Raw genomic sequence first — 22,273 nt, forward strand, 5'->3', positions numbered from 1 at the left:
TTTCAGGGTTTTTTCATAAATTTATCTGAAGGATTGAATGGTGATTCAAAATCGAGATGAGTATGGATAAGAGATAGTAAACATGTGGATGAATGGATAAGAGACAATGAACATAGATTGATAGGTGCACAGGAGTTTTAAAGTGAAGCAAAACTCGTGTTAGCAACTTCATTTCACCTGTCAATGAGTAAAACTTTTCAATCTTAGTAGTGTTCATTCATAAACCAAGAACTGTGAATTTTAACCTGAGTTTTCTTTTGCAGTTATGAACTCTAAGGAGCATGTATATGAAGATTAAGATGATTTACACATGTATAAAGAAGGTCAAAGAAGACATAAAATTTATAAAGTTCATTTGGCATCTTTAACTTTTTCTTGTGTCCAAGATGCCAAATTTTTAACTTTTTTTGTGTCTGCCGATTTAAAAAAAAAAACTTTTCTTTTTGTCCATTTTCAGTTTTTCTAATTTTGAAATGGGTAATATATACTGACAATCCAGAATTTTTATACCACCACATTACAACTCTCAATACTATTATTTTAATATTTTTTATATCATTTAATTATAAATTTATCATTTATTATATATATTTATATTTAAACCCATCTTGATGAATACAACTTTAGGATTGTCAAAACATCATTTTCTTTTGAAATAAATAATGATATATTGACAAATTATAATTTTTATTCAACCACATTACAATCTTCAAGTTTATCTTTTATTACATATATTTATATCTAAACCAATCATATCAAAAATTGTATACAACTTTTAGGATATTTTAAAGCATTCTCCTACACTTATTTTTGCAAAATAGAATGACTAATCATTCTTTTTACCATGTCTTTTTTTTTTAGCAATATCACTTAGCAAAATCATAGATGCACAAACATTCTCCCTTAAGAACACAATTATATATGCTTAGATTATCTGGTTTAAACACCATACAATGTTTGATTAGGAATCTTCATTTGAAGCGAAGGTAAAGAAACATCATTTTTATTTGAGCAGCATCAATTAAAAAATTAAAGTAATATTGAGCTCGTTTAAGAGAAATTGCTTGAAGAATATGATACTTCAAAATAAGTGAATACACAAAAATATTAATCATTTGATGTTTTTGCTTTCTTTAAGCAAAAATTCATGGACTTAAACTGTACATTCTTTTTATCACTACATTTTTGGAGTGATCGTGACTTTCATAAAAGAATATAACTATTCACTTTTCATACCATTGTAGCCTCTATAGTGATAAATTTTGTCAATGACAAAAATAAAATTATTATAACTTTCTCTAACTTAAATACTACAAGATAATTTGTAATGAATCTTATGACGAAATAACAAATAACAATAAAATTGATTTCAAAATCTACCACATTTATTTAGTTATCAATGCTTGTCGTAATAGTTGTTTTTGTGTGATAAAGTCTGTGATAGTTTATTAGAAAATGATGATAATCTCAAATTATCATAACAAAAAAATTATTTATAATAGGAGAAAGGATTAGATGAACGTTGGAGGAAACCCAGAAGGACAATATACTATAGGACCACTCACGTATATTTATTTAACAAGAAAACAGAAAGATAATTAGAAAAGGTATACGGATTTTAATATTTTATCTCATTATTGTAATTTATAGGACCACTCAGTATATATTTTTAGCAACAAATCAAGAAGGAAGAAATTAGAAAAGGTACGGATTTTAATATTTAAATTATAAATAATATAAATTAAGTGCATTATTCACTCTCTTGCTATTATATTTAATCTGATCTCATATAATGTTTGATTTGATGTATGAATCATTTTAATTTTATTTAACAAACTTTAATAGAAAAAAAATATTATTTTTAACGTGTTGTGTTTCAGCAATTACTAGGCAGGTTAAAATATGGTCTACCACAAAAAAAAGTTAATGTGTAGAGTGTCCCCAGATGATTATTATAGATATTGTCTAACAAAAATGATTTTTTTTCTAGTAAAAATTATAATTAAAGATTAATTTCAAAAAAATAATTAATAGTTAAAATTTTAAATAATTAATATTAAATATCAATTTAAAAATTATTTTATAAATTTTATGTTATTAATAAATAATTTTTTAGTTTATAAAACACTATTTTTTTTAAATTAATTGTTATTTAATAATTTTTTTAGTGTATATGTGCATATATATATTTATTTAAAAAAAAATTAAAAAAAAATTGAGATGGATCAGAATTCACAACCCCCCTATCCCATAATTTACTGGCAAACAACACCCGAAATAAAATGAATTTGTTTAGCCCATTTTACCACTAATGTTTAAATAGATGAATTACACAACTAATAGTTAATATATGTTGCTGATTGATTTGAAATATTAATTATTAGGGAAAGAATTTGGACTCAAATAAATTATTGATATTTAAATAATGTTATTATATTTAATTTTAAAGCTTCATGCTCTTATATAAGAATGATAATCTTTGTTGTGTTCATAATTGATAACTGTTTTGCAACATTCATGGCAAATTTTGGTGACTATTTTTTGTTGCTTCTCTTGTGGCTAGCCTCAAGTTTGTTGTTAGATGTAATCCTCAAAAAGTTTGGTATAAAGAGACTCCTACCACCAAGTCCTAGAGCCCTCCCTGTAATAGGACACCTCTACCTCCTCACCAAGCTGCCCCACCAAGCATTTCACACCATTTCATCTCGCTATGGCCCTTTGGTCTACCTCTTGTTTGGTTCCAAGCCTTGTGTTCTTGTTTCATCGCCTGAAATGGCAAGCCAATGTCTCAAAACCAACGAAACATGTTTCCTAGACCGACCCAAAAGAACAAATTTGGACTACATCACCTACGGTTCTTCAGATTTTGTGCTGGCACCCTATGGACCTTATTGGAGGTTCATGAAAAAGGTTTGCATGACTGAACTCCTTGGAGCTCGCATGCTTCAGCAACACCTTCCCATCAGAGCTGAGGAGACAAGGCTGTTCTTGAACAGTATGATGCAAAAGGCTGGTTTGAGAGAGGAGGTGAACGTAGGGAAGGAGCTAGCCATGCTGACAAATAACATAATCACAAGGATGGCTTTGAGAAGAAGGTGTTGTGATGTTGAAGGGGAGGGGCACCAATTGATTGAGCTGGTGAAGGAGATGACTGAGCTTGGAGGGAAGTTCAACTTGGGAGACATGTTGTGGTTTGTTAAGAAGTTGGATTTGCAGGGGTTTGGCAAAAAGCTTGAGAGAGTTAGAAGTAGGTATGATGCCATAATGGAGAAGATCATAAAGGAGCATGAAGATGCAAGAAGAAAGAAGAAGGAAAATAGTGGTGATGGAGATGAAACAGTGAAGGATTTACTTGATATTCTACTTGATATCTATGCAGATGAAAATTCAGAGATTAGATTAACCAGAGAAAATATCAAGGCCTTCATTATGGTAATTACCAACCCCTTTTATTTTGAAATCATGTTTCTGAAATAAGATTTTCCTATTTTCATAATTTTGTAAAAACTACATTAATCCTAAAAAAACCTAGTTTCTACACATAAAACTTTTTGCACTGTTAAATAATAGTGAATAAATATGACTTTTACTGTGATTATGATTGAATAATAGTTTCTCTTGTTTAAATAAGATATCAAAAGCTAATGTTAATGGTGTTATATTTTAAAGGAAAAAAGAAAGTACAAGGTTTTTGGTTATGTAATTTGCAGAATATGTTTGGTGCTGGAACTGAGACATCAGCCACAACAATAGAGTGGGGTTTGGCTGAGCTAATAAAGCATCCAGAGATGATGAGAAAAGCAAGGGAAGAGATTGAATCAGTGGTTGGTAATGACAGATTGGTGGAGGAATCAGATATTCCCAACCTTCCTTATGTTCATTCCATAGTAAAGGAAACAATGAGGCTTCACCCCACTGGACCTTTAATAGTGAGACAATCCACTCAAGATTGTAATGTTAAAGGGTATGACATTCCAGCAAAATCCACTCTTTTTGTAAATGTATGGGCCATTGGTAGGGATCCAAACTACTGGGAAAACCCACTTGAGTTCAAGCCAGAGAGGTTCCTTGATGAAGAGGGACAAAGCCCATTGGACTTGAAGGGGCAGCATTTTGAACTTCTGTCATTTGGAGCTGGGAGAAGAAGCTGCCCTGGTGCTTCACTGGCTTTGCAGATTATTCCCACAACCTTGGCTGGTATGATTCAGTGTTTTGAATGGAAGGTTGCTGAGGAAGGGAAAGGAGTAGTTGACATGGAAGAGGGACCTGGAATGGCACTTCCTAGGGCCCATCCTTTGTTATGTGTTCCTGTGGCTAGGTCTTCTCCTTTGGGCTAAGGGTATCTTTAGATGGGTTTTTTCCCAAACACTTACAAGAAAAAGAAGAAAAAAAGAAGATGAAATTAGTTTTTTCATGTAGTTTCTTTGATTTTTTGATGGTAACCTATGTATAAATAAATGTTAGCTTATGATTTTTTTTAATGTGTTTAGGGAAAAATCTCTTTTAAGTGTGAAATTTATGTTTGGCATGATCACCCTTTTATTTTTCTTGTATTGATTGAGTGTGTTATTGCGATGGAGTTTATTATTTTCCTTAAATGAAATATTTGATTTTCAATCATGAAACTAGTTTTTATATAATTTCACATTCGGTAGGAGTTGAGATTAGGAATAATTTAAATACATTTTTCTCTCTTAATTCATCGAGATATTTTTTAAGGATAAAATCGTAATGAAATAAGGACGTTTAAAAAAAAATACTTTTAATTTGAATTGTGATAATTTATGTTTGGCCATGATCACAAATGTTTGATTTTCAATAATGGAATCAGAGAAAAACAACTCTAAATAGAAGATCACAAATATTTGATTTTCAATAATGGAATAAGAGCAAAACAACTCTAAATAGAAGAATAAAATTGGACCATGTTAAGGAAAGCAATAATTGATTCATACAGTAGAGGACAAGGAAGATCAAATATTACCTAATGCTTCAATGCCATGGACCACCAACAACTAAATATTAATTAAGGTAGCCATTTATTAGATCAATACAACTTTAAAAGGTTAAAATTATTAAACTTTTTGATAGTCAACCATATTTATTTTTTATTACGTTGGTGAGGTATTTTGTTGCGGTTATTAGTAGTGATTTTACCAACCCACAACTCATTTCTAATAAGTTTAACTTTGAATATATTATAAAAAAATTGTGAAAAGAAGGGGAGAAAGTGAGGAGTAGGATATGTGGGTTTGGACAATCATAAAATCTATTTCTTAAATTAATTTTAAAATTGTTACAATAGTGGAGAGTAAATAGGAAATAATAAAAATAATTCTTTCAAAATTCAAACAAAAAAAAGAGTAAGGAAAACAATAATGAAATATATTTTTTTTGTGAGGGAGTTAAAGTAAATGTCCATCAACCCACGTTTCAATTCAAAGTTTTACTTAGACTCATTCTTTCTTTTCAAATGGACACAACAAATATTAACAAATATCTCGCACTCTCCACTAAAACAGTAAAGTAACGTAGCAATATCTCCACGTCCACATCTAGCAACAAATATTTCTCTTTATAACTGATTTTTAAGAATGAAATTATAGTGTAGTTTTGTTTTGAAAACTGTTTTTCCAAAACAAAATTATATATATAAATATATATAAATTATTTAGCGTCTATAAAATATATAAATGTATACATAATATTCCCACCAAACTCACACACACTGAGTGAAGAACTATGTCTCTTCCGATTCTTCCAATTGATCTTCAACTAAAAATATTTTCATACCTTCCATGTAAGGCAATAATGAGATTCATGGTTCTCTCCCACTTACACAATTCCTTACTCATTTCACCAGATTTTATCTTTAGACATCACAGCAAGTCTCGCAACAAGCTTTTTGTTCTTCTCTCCTCCTCCATCACCTGTCTCTGCGAGGATAACGATCATCTAACTCTGTTCCAAAACTTGTTTGTGCATCGTAAATTTGGTACCAACATTATCGGTATATGTAATGGTATTATATGCATGCATAACTATCGTGATATCTTCTTCATCAATCCAACGATTCGGTATTGTTTTAATCTTCCCTTACATGAAGATAAATCCTCCAAACATACTTACGGCTATGCTTACGGCTTTATTAGTTGTGGATTATCCGATTATTCAGTGGTTAAAATTGACTTAGATGCGAAGAATTTTTATTATGCTGATAGTGATGATGATGATGATGGTGGATACATTGCTTCTCCGCGCAAAGCTTGGGTCTATACCTATCTAGAAAATGTTTGGAGACCTCTGGAAATTCCTGATTGGACAATCTGTACTACGGCTACGAATATTGCTTATAATGGTGTGGTTTACTATGGACTTTTGCACTGGGGTGCAAAGAGATGGGTTGAAGGTGCATGGTATTATTTTATTCTGACATTTGATCCTCAAACGAAAGTTTTTGGGGAGCTTTTACTTGCTGATAGTTTGGCGGCAGCTATTTATTCTTACAACGATCAAAACGGAGTAATTGTTGTTCAAAATAGTACCAAACCCTTAACTCTGTACTCTTTGATTTTTTCAGAGGAGAACTATTGTACCGCTGCCGTGTGGGTGATGGATAAATATGGGATGACTGAGTCCTGGAATCAAATCTTCACCTTTAATTATGCTCACAATTATATATCTTCAAATTTGTTTGGCTTCAATCCTGACATTCATAGTTATATAGAATTACCTTTTCTCTTATTTCATAGGGGTGACGGTAAGTTGTTATTTGATGTGGAATTGAGCACACCATACTTGGAGACATACTCGGTTTGTTCCTTGGATATAAGCAATATAAGCCATGTTCTTATCCGTAATAATATAAGGAAGTTTGATTTTGATCATCTTTATATAGGCTACTCTCCCCCAAGTTTATTTCTTTTAGATAAAGTTTCTGCATCTAGTAAGTGTTATGCTTATGCATATTCTTTTATGACTTAAAAAATATTTGATTTCATTTAAATAATATTTTTTACTAATTTGATATGCAGGGTACTAGTCTGGATTTTATTTCTAACTCCATCCGAAAGATTGAATGGTTTCTATCTCCATCTACAATGTAATAGTTGAAGACCGGAAGCAGATACACCATCAATATACTCTGGTTTTATTATCTGTCTGCTTATTTTTTTATTTTTTTTTTAAGAGTAGTTGATACCTATAAATCTCACTTTTTGGATATAAAGATTATGCGATTACAAGGAAATTATAATTTTCTGTAAAATGAGGAAGGTTCACACATATAAAACTTGTTGATAATTCATTGCAAGTTGGCACAAATTTTGGGTGCGTGTGATCAACATGGAGTGAGAATACTTTTTAGGTAGTATTTGCACACTTTGAATTGGATAATTGAAAATGAGTAATCATGAAATTTTGGGATATTGCAGAATTTCTCTTAAAAATTATTTCAAAATATTTATATAAATTTACGATATTGCTGATTGAAAATAGATTGCTTCAATTATTTTTCGATTCTATTAGAAAAATTATTATTTTATTTTACAATTTTAGAATATAAATATTTTATGTTTCTTGAATCTATACTCTTAAAGAAAATTATATTAAAAAAATAAACTCTAAGTCTATATCCTATATCACAAATCAATTATATATATATATATATATATATATATATAAAATCGTTTCTATATGTCACATGTAAACATAATAGAATCAATTATATATATAATAAATCGATTATTTGTTATATGTTATGATTATAATTTATAATTAATTATTTGTTATATGTTATGATTATAATTTACAATTAATTAATTAATTATATAATATAATAAAATAATTATTAATAAAAAATATTAATAATTAATAATAATAAATTTTTAAATTTTTATCTATACTTATATATAAAAGAGATTTTTTTTATTTCAATTTTATTCTTATATTTATGTTTTATTTTATTATTTTAAAAATATATGAGAAGAGATATTTTTTTATTTTGTGACTTCTTTATTTTTAAAAATTAAATTTTGAATTTTGTATTTTAAATTTTGAATTATGAATTATGGAGTAATTGTAAACCTAATTCAAAATTACAGCCGTCTTGAATTTTATTCTGGATATTTTTATCATCTCTCTCAAACTAAGCGAGAGTCACTCCTCTCCTTTGAGTTATTCAACTAAACATTTCTCTTCAAACTCCATTTTTCTCCATTTCTTCTTCAATGGTTCAGAAAAATCACTTAAATTTTCATGCTTTCAACAGAAAAAAAAAAAAAAAACTTTTTCATTCTTCTTAGGTATGCACATTTTCTTCACTTTACCCAACTTCTTTGTTACACTTTTTATGATTATATATTATTTATCACTATATTTATTCGCCTCTCATTTCTCCTATCTTTTCTCTGCAAATTTGTTCTTTCATATTTTCGTGTCAATATTATACGATTTTGTGTAATTTTTTGTTTTAGATCTATTCTTTATCATTCTCTTTGAACTTTTACTAAGAGAAAATCTAGAGCAAGAGGGGAGAACAATGTAGATCACATAGCGTTGTTGGTGCTTAAATGCATAGGTGATGGTTAGGATCTCATGATTATCATGAACGCTTTCGACAATGAAGATCACTTTGGCTACTTCCGACATCACATTGTCGAGGAGTTCATCATCTTTTTTTCGATCTTATCGTTGCCAACCGCACCCCTCAAGGTCAACGTGTTAATGTCACGAAGGTTCTTTTCCCTTAAATTTCATTTCTTAGGGTTTCGTTCTTTTACCCTCTTCACTCCCATTTGATAATAATACAAATAATAATTATTTGTGAGCAGTTTTAATTTTATATTTCAAAAATTTTTAAATTCAAAATTAAACATTGCAAAGTTAAGCTTGCTGAGAAACATTGCCCAATTACCTCTTTTTCTCCAATTTATCTTCACTTTTATCCTATCAAATATCTTTTTTTTTATTTTCTATTTTTATATTGAAAATTCAAAATATCAGAAGAAGTCATAGTTCCATTATAATATTCAATAAGGGAACTAGAGCAAAACAACTCTGAATAGAAGAATAAAATTGGACAATGTTAATGAAAGCTATAGTTCATACATTAGAGGAGAAGGAAGATGAAATATTACCTACTGCTTCTATGCCATGGACCACCAACAACTAAATATTAATTAAGGTAGCCATTTGTTAGATCAATACAACTTTAAAAGGATAAAATTATTAAAACTTTTTGATAGCCAACCATATTTATTTTTTGATTATGTTGGTGAGGTATTTTGTTGCGGTTATTAGTAGCCATGAAGTGATTTTACCAATCCTGCAACTAATTTATAATAAGTTTAACTTTGAATATATTCTAAAAAAATTGAGAACAAAAATATATTTATAGAAATTGCGTCATATCCGTTAATTAATTAATTTTATTATGATAAGCCAATAATTTTGAATTTTTAGCATGGTTGAATTCAAAGAGATCGAAATCTTGATGCAGTCATACTCTTTCCACTATTATTACTGATTAAAAATTGTTAAAACATTGGTATCCAAAAAATAGCTTGGTGGAAGATTGCATAGGGTAAAGTAGTTTTAGAGTATAATTTCAAGTGTGTTAAAATATTTCATGATGACTCAAAATGTTTAGGTGTTGTTGTTTTCACGGATCTACTCCATACACAGATTAACGAATGAGTGAATTGATTTTTTAAATAAAATCATTTGAAGATGAATGCCTAGACGAACGAGTAAATGGACTGAGTTTTTTTATTCCTCTCTTGTATGCAAAGATTTAAGATCATTTGAAGATGAATGTATAGACAAACGAGTAAATCGACTGAGTTTTTTTATTCCTCTATCGTATGCAAAGATTTATGATAATATCACGTTTATTCTTATTTTTACCTATAACAACCTTCCCAATTTAATTTATAAACTCAAATTTTATAATATACAACTAAAAGCATATAAAATCAATTATATATATATATATAAAAAAAGAAATCTCTGTTTTTTTGTTATTATAATTGTTTTTGTTTTTGTTTTTGTGTACACATTTTTTTCCTATTTTATCCTTATATAAGTATTTCATTTTATTATTTTATTTTAGTTATTTTGTCATTTTATAATTATTCAAATTTAAAATTAAAAAAAGTTAATATTAAATTTGAAAAAAATTGTTTAAGAAATAAAAAATAAAAATGTCAATCTAAAAGTATTTCTTTGAACCAAGATCATTATTGTTTAATCAATCAATGCAAGTTGTATATTTTTTTATTGTTTAATTGTTAATGCTCCTCATGTGTTCTGATGTCAATTCAACATTCTTGCGAAGAAGAGGGAAGAGATTAGAACATTATATATTTTCTTAAGGTTTGTTATAAGAGTTTCTCATCTTATTCTTTTTTTCTCATTATTATATTCCATTTGTTTTTAGTTTTATATTAGTTACAAATCAAGATTAGGGATTTGTAAGTTCTAACAATAGAGTAGATGACGTAATTGATTTAATATAATTATGTTCATTGTTTAATAAATTTGAATTTGTTTAATATATTTTTTACTATTTTTTATCAGTAATAAACAATAAATTAAAAATGAATCACTAAACCACCTCAGGGGTGATCCAACCCTTATACAGAACCTACCAGACCTCTCAAACCAACTCTAGAACTGCCTGACTAAACTACATCACTTAACCATCCTCATACAAACTAGAAGATTAAAGCACCAATCAGAATAAGAGAAAGTAGTTGAGGGTGACTTGGAAGTAACCTAGACCAAGCCTTTAATTGAACCAAAGCGAACAATTCCAACCCATCCCACGCCTAACTAAGTTTTCCCTAGTAGCAATTTTATTTTCCAACACCCTCCAAGCAGAGACAAGAGCAGATGACACCGCTTTACTCCTCCAAAACTTTTTCTGCATAAAAACATTCTCCCTTTCGTGTGCCCTCCTTAAACAATTATTGTTGAAGCAGGAGGAAGCTTCTTCCCTACCAAGGCTTGATGTGTGTTTGATGAAGAAAATAGCTTGAGTGCTTTGAAGTTTGTAATAGGTTTTTAGATATGTTTGTAATTAGCCTTGTAATTGTGTAAGGTTGCCTTTTGCTGTATAACCCATCCTAGATGCCTAACCAAGCTTAGATCAAGCACATGTTGTGGTTAAATGATTTTTGAAAAGCTTTTTAAAGTGTTCTTAAAAGATTTAAATCAGTACAAAAATAAATCTGTTTTGTGGAGAAAGAATCGGTTTATTTCTTCTCTGTTAAAATGCTTTTCTAAAATTCTGTTAGGACACCACAGGTAAAGCCTAGTTCGTTATTTCAGTTAAAGCTGAGCTGGCTTGTTTGCTATATTTTAATCTGTTTCACTGTGAAAGAACAAGTTTCGTTTTTGACAGAGATCAAACATTTTCAATGTGAGAAGAAGGATTGAAAGATTTTTGAAAGGTTTTCCAAAGAGATTTTCAAGTGTGCTTGTTCTAGGAAACCTTTGATCTTGGTGAAGGTGCTGGTGCAGTTCTGCAGCAAATTGAACTACTGGTTTTGAGTTCTTGCATCTTCTTTTCAGGTGTAATCTTTCCTTTATTCTTGTTTGTAAAGGTGTAAGTGTTAGTCACTCCTTGATAGGGTTTCTTGGAGTGCAAGGTGTGCTGAAATAGGGTTTTTCAGCATTGAGTGTGTTGTTCTTGTAGGGTTCAAGAACTGCTGTGTTTGTAAGTAATTGGTACTGTTTTTAGTGAATTCCACCTTGGGGTAAGGTGAGACTGGATGTAGCTCTGTATGAGTGAACCAGTATAAAAACTTTTGTGCCTTTTCTTCTCATCCCTGCACTCGTTTCTGGTTTTGCTTATTTCTGTCAAGAACTAAATCTGTTCTTTTGAAATTGAATCTGTTAATTATGGGTTTAATAAAAACTGTTCTTCCTGATTTGTTAAAGCTCTCTAATCACAATCAAAGCAGTTGTATATGCTGTTTTATTTGATCTGAAAACAAATTGTCTATTCATTGAAACCTGTGAAAGATTTATTCTTCTTAAAACCTTGTGTTGAGTAATTTTGTTTGATTTCTAAGCATAGCTGTATCCTTCATCCTCACAATAATTAAGCTGATCTGATTCTGTTATAATTCTCTGTTGATCACAATTTTACATTGGACAAATTCAAATTGTGCCAAGACTGCTCTGAAGAATCAATCTGTTTCATGTAAAAACAATCTGTTCTTTTTGCCTCTGGAATACTGGAAATTGTGTGTTCTTGCGAAAATTTTATAAGCTCAATTCACCCCTCCCCTCTTGAACTTAGACACAAATAGACCCAACAATTATAAGCAAATTTAACATAATAAACTAGAACCTCCCCATCTTTCCAAACCCAACTATCCACATCTTCCGAATCAAGGATCAGCCCTTGAAAATCCTGGAAAAAGATTCTCACAAAGGCTTTTCCCATTTAAAAAAACTCCTCCTCCAAGCTAGTTTCCATTCACAAACACCGTTAATCCTTTTCCCAACCTCAGCCATCATAGCTTTTTTGAAGAGCTCAGGGAGAAAAACCTCGGATAGACTTTCTTTAAAGCTTCATTATCGGTCCAACAATCCTCCCAGAAGGAAATTTCCTTTCCATTGCCAACCTTCCACTTGAAAGCATCTTCAAAATTCCTTCCCCAACTCTCCGAACCCCAAACTTCCTTCAAATCTTTTCACCAGAGGGAAACCCTACCAGAATTCACTCCCTCACGCAAACTTCTCCAACCACCATATTTGGAATCAATAACCTCCTTCCACAACCCGCCCTTATCCGTCCCCAACCGCCACATCCATTTCCCTAATAATGCCATGTTAAAAACCCTTACGTCTAGAATACTGAGACCACCAATCTCATGTGGCTCACAAACCTTACTCCAAGATGCTTAGGAAATCTTTCTCCCGTCAGCACCCCAACCCCATAAGAAATTCCTTTGAATCCTCACCATGTCTTTTGCCACCACGGAGGGCATTTTGAAAAGAGACAAATAGAATAATGGAATAGATGAAAGTACAAACTTAATTAGACAAATTCTCCCTGTCAAGGATAGAAACCTACATTTCCATCTACTCAGTTTAGCCTTCAATCTTTCTAACACTTCAACCCAAAACGCGCCTTTCTTATAGCATCCCCCTACCAACATACCCAAGTAAACAAAAGGGGTTACTATCACATTACATTTAAGAATCACCGCAAAACTTTGGAGACTTCATTGGTCTATCCCTAGCCCACCGATCTTGCTCTTCATAAAATTTACTTTAAACTCATAACAGAGCTCAAAACAATTCAAAGCCGCCTTAATATTAAACACACTTTTAGTGTTAGCTTCACAAAAGAATAATGCGTCATCAACATACTCTAACATGTTTGCCTTCACTTTCTTCCTTCCAATCTCCAAGCTATCAATCGTGTTTTTCTCAATTGCCATCCTTAATACTCTTGCCAAGCCCTTTCCCACAATAAGAAACAAAAAAGGGGCTAACGAATCACCTTGACGAAGCCCTTTCTTAGGATAAAACTCCTTAGTCAAACTATCATTCACGAGCATTGACACTAAAGCTGATTCCAAGCAACACTTAATCCAAAAAACTGATTTGTCACAAAACCAACCCTTTTCAACATATATAGAATAAATTCCCAACTGACAGAATCATAAGCCTTCTCATAATCGACTTTGAAAAAAATGCAACTTCTCTTCTTTCTGTTTATCTCATCCAAGGCTTCATTAGCCACTAAAACACTATCCAACAAACCCCTCCCTTCATGAAAAGGTGATTGCCTAACGTCAATGACTTTGCTAATCACATTTTTCAACCGCATCGACAGAAGTTTCAAAATAACCTTATATAAGCATCCAACCAACGAAAGAGGCCTAAACTCGCAAAGCTGCTGTGGATTTTCAACTTTTGGAATTAAACATAAAAACAATGCATTAGACCCCTTAAGCTAAAACCCTCTAGCTGCAAAATCCGTCACTGCTGACACCACGTCCTTTTTAATAATATCCCAACTAAATTTAATGAATCCAAAATTAAAACCATATGGACCAGGACTTTTCGAACTATTACCGCTCTACATAGCTTCCCTGATTTTTCTTCGAAAAATTCACCGACCAACATATTGTTATCCTCCCTTGTAATGGAATTGAATCTAACATTGTCCAATTTGAGCTAGCTAAACTCATTCCTTACGAACCTAGCTTCAAAAAACTCTATGACCTTATCTTTGACAACATCCTTATCTTCACACCACCGATCATTGAAAAACACCCCATGTAACTCGTTCATTGCCCTCCTCCATTTTACTGGCGAGTGGAAAAACTTTGTGTTTAGATCTCCCTGCTTGAACCACTTTTGTCTTGCTTTCTGGTGCACTATCGCCTCTTGCTTAAGAAGATTCTTACTAAGGTTTGCTAGAAGAGTCCTTCTTTCCACTCTCTCAGACTCTCCTAACTCACTTACATCATCTCTTGCATCTAACTCTGTAATCCTCTTTAGCAATCCATCACTAATATTGTGGACATTCCCAAACACATCTATGTTCCAAACTCTTAGATAAGCTTTAAGTTTTTTCAATTTTTCTTTGAAGATAAACATTCCTCCACCTTGCACTTTGCAACTGGACCATTTAAAACTCAGAAACTCTTTAAGCCTCGCTTTGCCAGATATACAGGCTCTGAAACGGTTTCGGGCCCCAGACAATAAACACATGTTTTAATATTGTTGCACAATGATCGAAGACTTCTCTGCTTAAGACAAATTGTTTACAATGTGACTAAGCTTCCAACCATTCCTTTAACACAAGAACCTCGTCTATTCGACTATACCAAGTAAACTTTCTGTCAACAGTATCCTAATATACTTTTATTGTAACTTAATTATTAAAGTGGTATGTTAGCTTATTTGAGAAAATGTTTCTCTCATATATATTTACATTATTTTTATTCATTATTTTCTTTCATTGACAACTAATTTATAATTAAATCTTATTAGTAACCAGACTTATCACAATATTCAATTCAAAATCTTCAGAAAATTATTTAACCATAGAATAATTATGATACAAATATTTTAACATATTTTTTTCTCCATATGTATTTATTTATTAAATAAATAAAATATAAAATTATAATAAATACATATCTAGTTAAATATTTTCAAATGCGAATAAATCATTTTAAAATTTTAAAACAATTAAACTATTAAGAAATTAAATTAATTTGAAATAGGATTCAATTGGTGTTTGTGTTGAATGCAAAATAATAAATACTAATAATTGTTTTACGTCTATCTCATTTTCTTAAACCTTAATTTTTAAAACTTTTATTTTATATATACTGAGTCTAAAGATCTTATAAATGAGAATTTTTCTTAAACATGGAAATAATTTTTGAAATGTTATCCTTACTCTTTTGTTTGAATTTCAATTTTTAATTTTAAAAGAATTGTTTCTATTATATAACTGTTTGTAACTATTATAATTAATTACTGATTTTACTTTTATTAACATATTTAATTTTATTATTTTTAAATTTTATTAATTCTTTTAAAATATAGTTGAGATTTAAGTAAAATTACATTAATATCTCATCAATGCAATTTAATTTTATATAAAATTAGTAAATTTAAAATTTAATTTAATTAATATTAATAGTTAAATTACATGATTTTTTCTTAAAAATTTAGAGAATTTGGACTTAGGATTTGTCAATAATATGAATAAACAACAAATTATAAGTAAACTAATATTTAAAATCAAATAAAATATTATTATTTGCATATTTATATGAAGAGTATATATTTATAATTTATTTTGAATAAATACGAATATATTATATGCGTATATAAAAATGATTCCTCTTTATAACTGATATTTAAGAATGATATTGTAGTTTAGTTTGATTTTGAAAACTGTTTTTTCTAAAACAAAATTATATAAATAAATATATATAAATTATTTAATTTTTCTGGTTGTTACTCGACAAACAACTTTCTGTTTTTTCTTCTTTCACTTTTATTACGCCTTTTTGTTACTTTTTTTTATTTATTACTTTTTTTATTTATGTCACGTCATTCGATTTTTATTTTTCTTATGAAAATAAAATAATCATAATACTCAACATAGCAGTCTACTTTTTATAATTTAATTAATGAAGATATTGTTAATAAATTTATCTATAAATGTATACCTAATACTCTCACTAAACTCACACTATGATGTCGATGTCTCTTCCGATTGAGCTTCAGCTGGAGATATTTTCATACCTTCCATGCAAGACAATAATAAGATTCATGGTTCTCTCCCATTTACATCATTCCTTACTGATTTCACCGGATTTTATCTCTAGACATCACAGCAAGTCTCGCAAGAAACTTTTTGTTCTTCTACTCCCTTCCATCACCAATCTTTGTGAGGATGACGATCATCTAACTCTGTTTCAGAACTTGTTCGTGCATCGTAATTTTGGTGACAACATTATTGGTATATGTGATGGTATTATATGCATGCAAACTTATCGTGATGTCTTCTTCATCAATCCAATGATTCGGTATTGTTTTGATCTTCCCTTACATAAAGATAAATCCATCTACTACTCTTACGGCTTTATTAGTCGTGGATTATCCGATTATTTAGTTGTTAAAATTGATTTAGATGCGAAACATTACTATTACGCTGATGATGATGAAGGTGAGTACATTCCTTCGCCGCGCAAAGCTTGGTTCTATACCTATGTAAAACATGATTGGAGACCTCTGAAAATTCTTGATTGTTCACTTCTTACCCCAGATAAGAGTCTTGCTTATAATGGTGTGGTTTATAATGGTCTTTTGCACTGGGGTGCAAAGAAATGGGTTGAAAACGCATTGTATTATTTTATTCTGACATTTGATGAGCTTTTACTTGTTGATAGCTTGGTGGAAGCTCTTTATTCTTACCACTATAAAAACGGGGTATTTGTTCGAAGTAGTGCGAAACCCTTAACCCTATACTCTTTGATTTATTCAGAGGGATGCGTTTGTACCGCATCTGTGTGGGTGATGGATATATATGGGATAACTGAGACCTGGAATAAAATCTTCACCTTTAATAGTTATTACAATTATATCTCTTCAACTTTGTTTGGCTTCAAACCTGACATTAATGCGCATATAGGAGTTCCTTTTCTCTTATTTCACAGGAGTGACGGTACGTTGTTATTTGGTGTGAAATGCAACACACAATACTCACTTCGTTCCTTGGATATAAGCCATGAAACTCTTATTGTGCTCCCCCATGATGTAAGGAAGATCTGTGAATATCTTTATATAGATTACTCCCCTCCCAGTCTAGTTCTTTTAGAAGAAGTTTCTGCGTATAGTAAGTGTTATGTTATATATATTCTTTTATGATTTAAAAAAGGTTTGATTTTATTTAAATAATGTTTTTTACTAATTTGATGTGCAGGTTACTAGGATTCTATTTCTATATCCATCCAAACGCAGTAGATTGAATGGTGTTTTCTATTTTTGTATGTGGTACTTACAATCTACAATGTAACAGTTGAAGACTGCTCTGGTTTTTATTATCTGTGTGCTTCATTTTTTATTTTTTTTAAAGAGTATCTTGTAATGTGAGTTGCTGCCTATAAATCTCAAGATTATGCGATTACAAGGAAATGATAATTTTCTGTGAAATCAATAATCAAAATTGGTAAAAAGTATTGTTCTATTTTCTTTGTTGTTTTAAATTTATTTATAATATGGTTTAGAGATGGGGTGCGTGTGTAAGCAATATCCTCATTGATTTTGGTCCTAGGAATGGTTACTGATATTAATGGTTTTGTACATAGTTAATATTATTTTGCGATATTGCAAAATTTCAAATCTTTTTAATTTCTGAACTTTTAAAATAAATTAATATTAGGAATTTCTCTTAAAAATTATTTCAAAATATTTATATAAATTTACGATATTGCTGATTGAAATATAGATTGTTTCAATTATTTTCAATTCTATTAGAAAAATAATTATTATTTTATTTTACAGTTTTAGAATATAAATATTTTATGTTTCTCGAAGAAAAAAAAATTATATTAAAAAAAAAACTCTACATCTATACCTATATATAGAGAAGATTTCTTTAAATAACATTTTTTTACACAAATTTTTTCTGAATCTACCCTTACTTAATATATCGCATTTTATACTTTTATTTAATATATCTTATTTTATTAGTACAATGATGAAGTATTTTATCATTTTATATGAATTACTTAAAAAATAAAATTATTTTTTATTTTAATTTTATTTTTTAAAATTAATATTAATAGACCGTTTTTATATGCAAACTAATTCTCCCGCTTTTTCCTTAATTCCTTATTTTAAGGCAACAACAAATAGAAAGAAAGAAATAGTATATTCACCTCTGGTTCTCACACCAAATCTCACATATCAAATGAAATAACCTTCATTTCCAATCACTTTCTCCACTTGATTTCGAACAACTTTATTTTTTGGTAAATTCATTATTCTTGTGTATCTACTATCAAGTGAATCCTAACATTAACGTGAACATCATACTAATGGAAGAAAACAAAAAGCTTGAAGAAGAAGAGAAACTTAAACCTAAAAAAGAGGTTGATTAATCAATTAATCATTTTTCTTTTACATATTATTTTTTCTTTTCAATTTCGACTATCCAAAATTATTTATATATATATATATATATATATATATTAAATTTCTATCAAAACAACGCCTATATTTCCAGTAATCTATACCTATATATAAAGGCCTATATTTCAGGTAATATATATATATATATATATATATATATATATATATATATATATATAAAGGAATTTCTTATTATAACTAATTTTTTGTGTACACAAATTTGTTCCTTTTTTATCCTTCTATCAATATTTTATTTTATTATTTTATTTTGGTTATTTTATCTTTTTTATAATTACTTAAATTTAAAACTAAAAAAAAGAGTTAATATTAATTTGAAAGAAACTAATTGAAAGATAACGTAAACTACATTTAATATTTTTATTATTTGAAAATAATGAGTCAAATTGAACTTTAAATTGAAAAATGGTTTGATAGACAATTACTTTAATTCTTTTAAAATATAATAGGGATTTAAGTAATATCTCATCAATACAATTTTTTTTATAAAATTAATAAATTTAAAATTTGATTTTATTATTAATGGTTAAATTACATGAATTTTTCATAAAAAATGAGAGAATTTGAATCCTATATAATACTTAGGATATGTCAATAATCTGAATAAAAGATAAATTGTATGTACACTAATATTTAAAATCAAATAAAATATTACTATTTGTATATTTATATTAAAAATATAAATTTATAATTTATTTTAATAAATAAGAATATATTTTATCTATATATTAAAATATTCTTCTTTATAATTGATTTTAAGAATGATATTATAATTTTGTTTTGTTTTGAAAACGGTTTTCTAATGGTTAAGTGCGGCTATACCTGTATCCGCACTTGTAAATCAAAGTGTTTGATTGACTATTATAAATAGTCGCATTCTTAAATGAAATTAATTTAGAAAATGTTACTGCGTTAATGAGTAGTTATTTTTATATTTTGCACTAGTGTGGACACGAGTTAACTCACGAGATTGACAACCTTATCCATGATTACTAATAACCACAACAATTACCTCACCTTCCTTGTTATGGATTGTTGCTTTCATTAACATTGACCAATTTTATTGTTATATGTAGAGTTATTTTGGTCTAGTTCAATGATTGAAAATCAAACATTTCATACACAATTCAGGAAAATAATAAACTACATCCACAATAACACACTCAATCAACATTCCATGCCAATTTGCTTACAAGAAAGATAAAAGGGTGTTCATGCACACAAACATAAATTTCACACTTAAGAGATTTTCCCCTAAACACTTTAAAAAAATTAAAAAAGATTCTCATAAGCTAACATTTATTTATACATAGGTTACCATAAAAATTTAAAGAAAAGAAACTACATGAAAAAACTAAGTTCATCTTCTTCTTCTTTTTCCTGTAAGTGTTTAAAAAAAGTTCATTTAAACATACCCTTAACTTAAAGGAGGACACTTAGACACAGGAACACATATCAAAGGATATGTCCTAGGAAGTATCACTGCAGATCCATCTTCCATGTCAACTACTCCTTTCCCTTCCTCTGCAACCTTCCATTCAAAACACTGAATCATACCAGCCACTGTTGTAAGAATAACCTTCAAAGCTAGTGAAGCACCAGGGCAACTTCTTCTCCCAGCTCCAAATGACAAAAGTTCAAAATGTTGCCCCAACAAGTCCAATGGGCTTTGTCCCTCTTCATCAAGGAACCTCTCTGGCTTGAACTCAAGTGGGTTTTCCCAGTAGTTTGGGTCCCTACCAATGGCCCATACATTTACAAACAAAGTAGTTTTTGCTGGAATGTCATACCCTTTAATATTACAATCTACAGTGGATTGCCTCACTATTACAGGTCCAAGTGGGTGAAGCCTCATTGTTTCCTTTACTATGGAATGAACATAAGGAAGGTTAGGAATATCTGATTCCTTCACCAATCTATCATTACCAACCACTGATTCAATCTCTTCCCTTGCTTTTATCATCATCTCTGGATGCTTTATTAGCTCAACCAAACCCCACTCTATTGTAGCAGCTGTTGTTTCAGTTCCAGCACCAAATATATTCTGCAAAATTACATAACCAAAAAAACTTGTACTTTCTTTTTTTTTCCCCTTAAAATATAACACTATTGTGAAAAAACCTAAAAGCCAATTAAACTCTTTTAAAGAATATTTTTCATTGGATAGAATGATTAAAAGGGTTGCTAATTAATTACCAAAATGAAGGCCTTGATATTTTCTCTGGTCAATCTAATCTCTGAATTTTCATCTGCATAGATATCAAGTAGAATATCGAGTAAATCCTTCACTGTTTCATCTCCATTACCATTATTTTCCTTCTTCTTTCTTCTTGCATCTTCATGTTCCTTTATGATCTTCTCAATTATGGCATCATACTTACTTCTAACTCTCTCAAGCTTTTTACCAAACCCCTGCAAATCCAACTTCTTAACAAACCACAACATGTCTCCCAAGTTGAACTTCCCTCCAAGCTCAGTCATCTCTTTCACAAGCTCAATCAATTGGTGCCCCTCCCCTTCAACATCACAACACCTTCTTCTCAAAGCCATCCTTGTGATTATGTTATTTGTCAGCATGGCTAGCTCCTTCCCTATGTTCACCTCCTCTCTCAAACCAGCCTTTTGCATCATACTGTTCAAGAACAACCTTGTCTCCTCAGCTCTAATGGGAAGGTGCTGGTGAAGCATGCGACCTCCAAGGAGTTCAGTCATGCAAACCTTTTTCATGAACCTCCAATAAGGTCCATAGGGTGCCATCACTAAATCTGAAGAACCGTATGTGATGTAGTCCAAATTTGTTTTCTTGGATCGGTTTAGGAAGCATGTTTCGTTGGTTTTGAGGCATTGACTTGCCATTTCAGGCGATGAAACAAGAAGACAAGGCTTGGAACCAAACCAAAGGAAGACGAAAGGACCATAGCGAGATGAGATGGTGTGAAATGCTTGGTGGGGCAGCTTGGTGAGGAGGTAGAGGTGTCCTATTACAGGTAGGGCTCTAGGACTTGGTGGTAGACATCTCTTTATACCAAACTTTTTGAGAATTGCCTCTAACAAGAATATTGAGACTAGCCACAAGAGAAGCAACAAAAAATAGTCACCAAAATCAGCCATGAATGTTGGAAAAAGTTGTCAATGAACAACACAACCAGCAAACAAAGGATTGGGGATTCTTAAAGTATGCATATTATGTCAGCAAATTTGTTAAAAAAGATTTCCTAATAGTACTGATATATTGATAAGGGATTCTTAAAGTATGCATATTATGTCAGCCAATTTGTTAAAAAAAGATTCCCTAATAGATAATCTATATTGACCAACTTGTTAAGAAAGAACGTGCTCTAAGAGTACTGATATAATTGATAATCTAATAATTATGTACAGATTATAATTAAGAATAATTAATATTTTATTGAATAAAATAATTTTGGAATTATATTATTTACCGTCTACTGTCTTGAAACACTACAAGAAAATCATAAAATAGAAACCAATTTTTAGATACCAAAATAATTAGTTACAATAGAAACTAAAATAAAGACCATTTTAGAAACTAAAAAAAAAAATTGGTTTC

At 30.0% G+C, this 22,273-nt stretch overlaps 4 protein-coding genes across 4 annotated transcripts; 3 read left to right on the top strand and 1 right to left on the bottom strand.

The window, feature by feature from the left end:
* Positions 1–2,496: 2,496 nt before the first annotated feature.
* LOC137830614 (cytochrome P450 93A3) lies at positions 2,497–4,625 on the top strand. Its single transcript, XM_068638061.2, has 2 exons — positions 2,497–3,432; positions 3,711–4,625. Exons 1-2 carry the CDS (start codon positions 2,518–2,520, stop codon positions 4,335–4,337), a joined length of 1,542 nt encoding a protein of 513 aa, XP_068494162.1. The 5' UTR covers positions 2,497–2,517; the 3' UTR covers positions 4,338–4,625.
* Positions 4,626–5,811: 1,186 nt separating this feature from the next.
* LOC137829468 (uncharacterized) lies at positions 5,812–6,984 on the top strand. The gene has a single exon (XM_068636269.1). The coding sequence runs from the start codon at positions 5,812–5,814 to the stop codon at positions 6,982–6,984; it is 1,173 nt and encodes a 390-aa protein (XP_068492370.1).
* A 9,261-nt stretch (positions 6,985–16,245) lies between these two features.
* On the top strand, positions 16,246–17,090 carry LOC137829469 (uncharacterized). The gene is made up of 2 exons (XM_068636270.1): positions 16,246–16,895; positions 17,036–17,090. Exons 1-2 carry the CDS (start codon positions 16,246–16,248, stop codon positions 17,088–17,090), a joined length of 705 nt encoding a protein of 234 aa, XP_068492371.1.
* Positions 17,091–19,964: 2,874 nt separating this feature from the next.
* On the bottom strand, positions 19,965–21,902 carry LOC137830615 (cytochrome P450 93A3). Its single transcript, XM_068638062.1, has 2 exons — positions 20,899–21,902; positions 19,965–20,746 (listed from the first exon to the last, which is right to left on the bottom strand). The coding sequence occupies exons 1-2, from the start codon at positions 21,811–21,813 to the stop codon at positions 20,120–20,122; spliced, it is 1,542 nt and encodes a 513-aa protein (XP_068494163.1). The 5' UTR covers positions 21,814–21,902; the 3' UTR covers positions 19,965–20,119.
* Between the last annotated feature and the right edge of the window lie 371 nt (positions 21,903–22,273).

The sequence above is a fragment of the Phaseolus vulgaris genome, chromosome 7, assembly GCF_051622355.1.
Source record: "Phaseolus vulgaris cultivar YP4 chromosome 7, ASM5162235v1, whole genome shotgun sequence".
NCBI classification, from domain to species: Eukaryota; Viridiplantae; Streptophyta; class Magnoliopsida; order Fabales; family Fabaceae; genus Phaseolus; species Phaseolus vulgaris.

Bases quoted from the DNA above. Each gene is read 5' to 3' on its own strand.
- LOC137829469 (XM_068636270.1), top strand. From the start codon at position 16,246: ATGTCGATGTCTCTTCCGATTGAGCTTCAGCTGGAGATATTTTCATAC. The intron at 16,896-17,035 runs GTATTATTTTAT...TGATTTATTCAG, and splicing joins AAATGGGTTGAAAACGCATT to AGGGATGCGTTTGTACCGCA.
- LOC137830614 (XM_068638061.2), top strand. From the start codon at position 2,518: ATGGCAAATTTTGGTGACTATTTTTTGTTGCTTCTCTTGTGGCTAGCC. The intron at 3,433-3,710 runs GTAATTACCAAC...TGTAATTTGCAG, and splicing joins ATATCAAGGCCTTCATTATG to AATATGTTTGGTGCTGGAAC.
- LOC137829468 (XM_068636269.1), top strand. From the start codon at position 5,812: ATGAGATTCATGGTTCTCTCCCACTTACACAATTCCTTACTCATTTCA.
- LOC137830615 (XM_068638062.1), bottom strand. From the start codon at position 21,813: ATGGCTGATTTTGGTGACTATTTTTTGTTGCTTCTCTTGTGGCTAGTC. The intron at 20,747-20,898 runs GTAATTAATTAG...GTAATTTTGCAG, and splicing joins ATATCAAGGCCTTCATTTTG to AATATATTTGGTGCTGGAAC.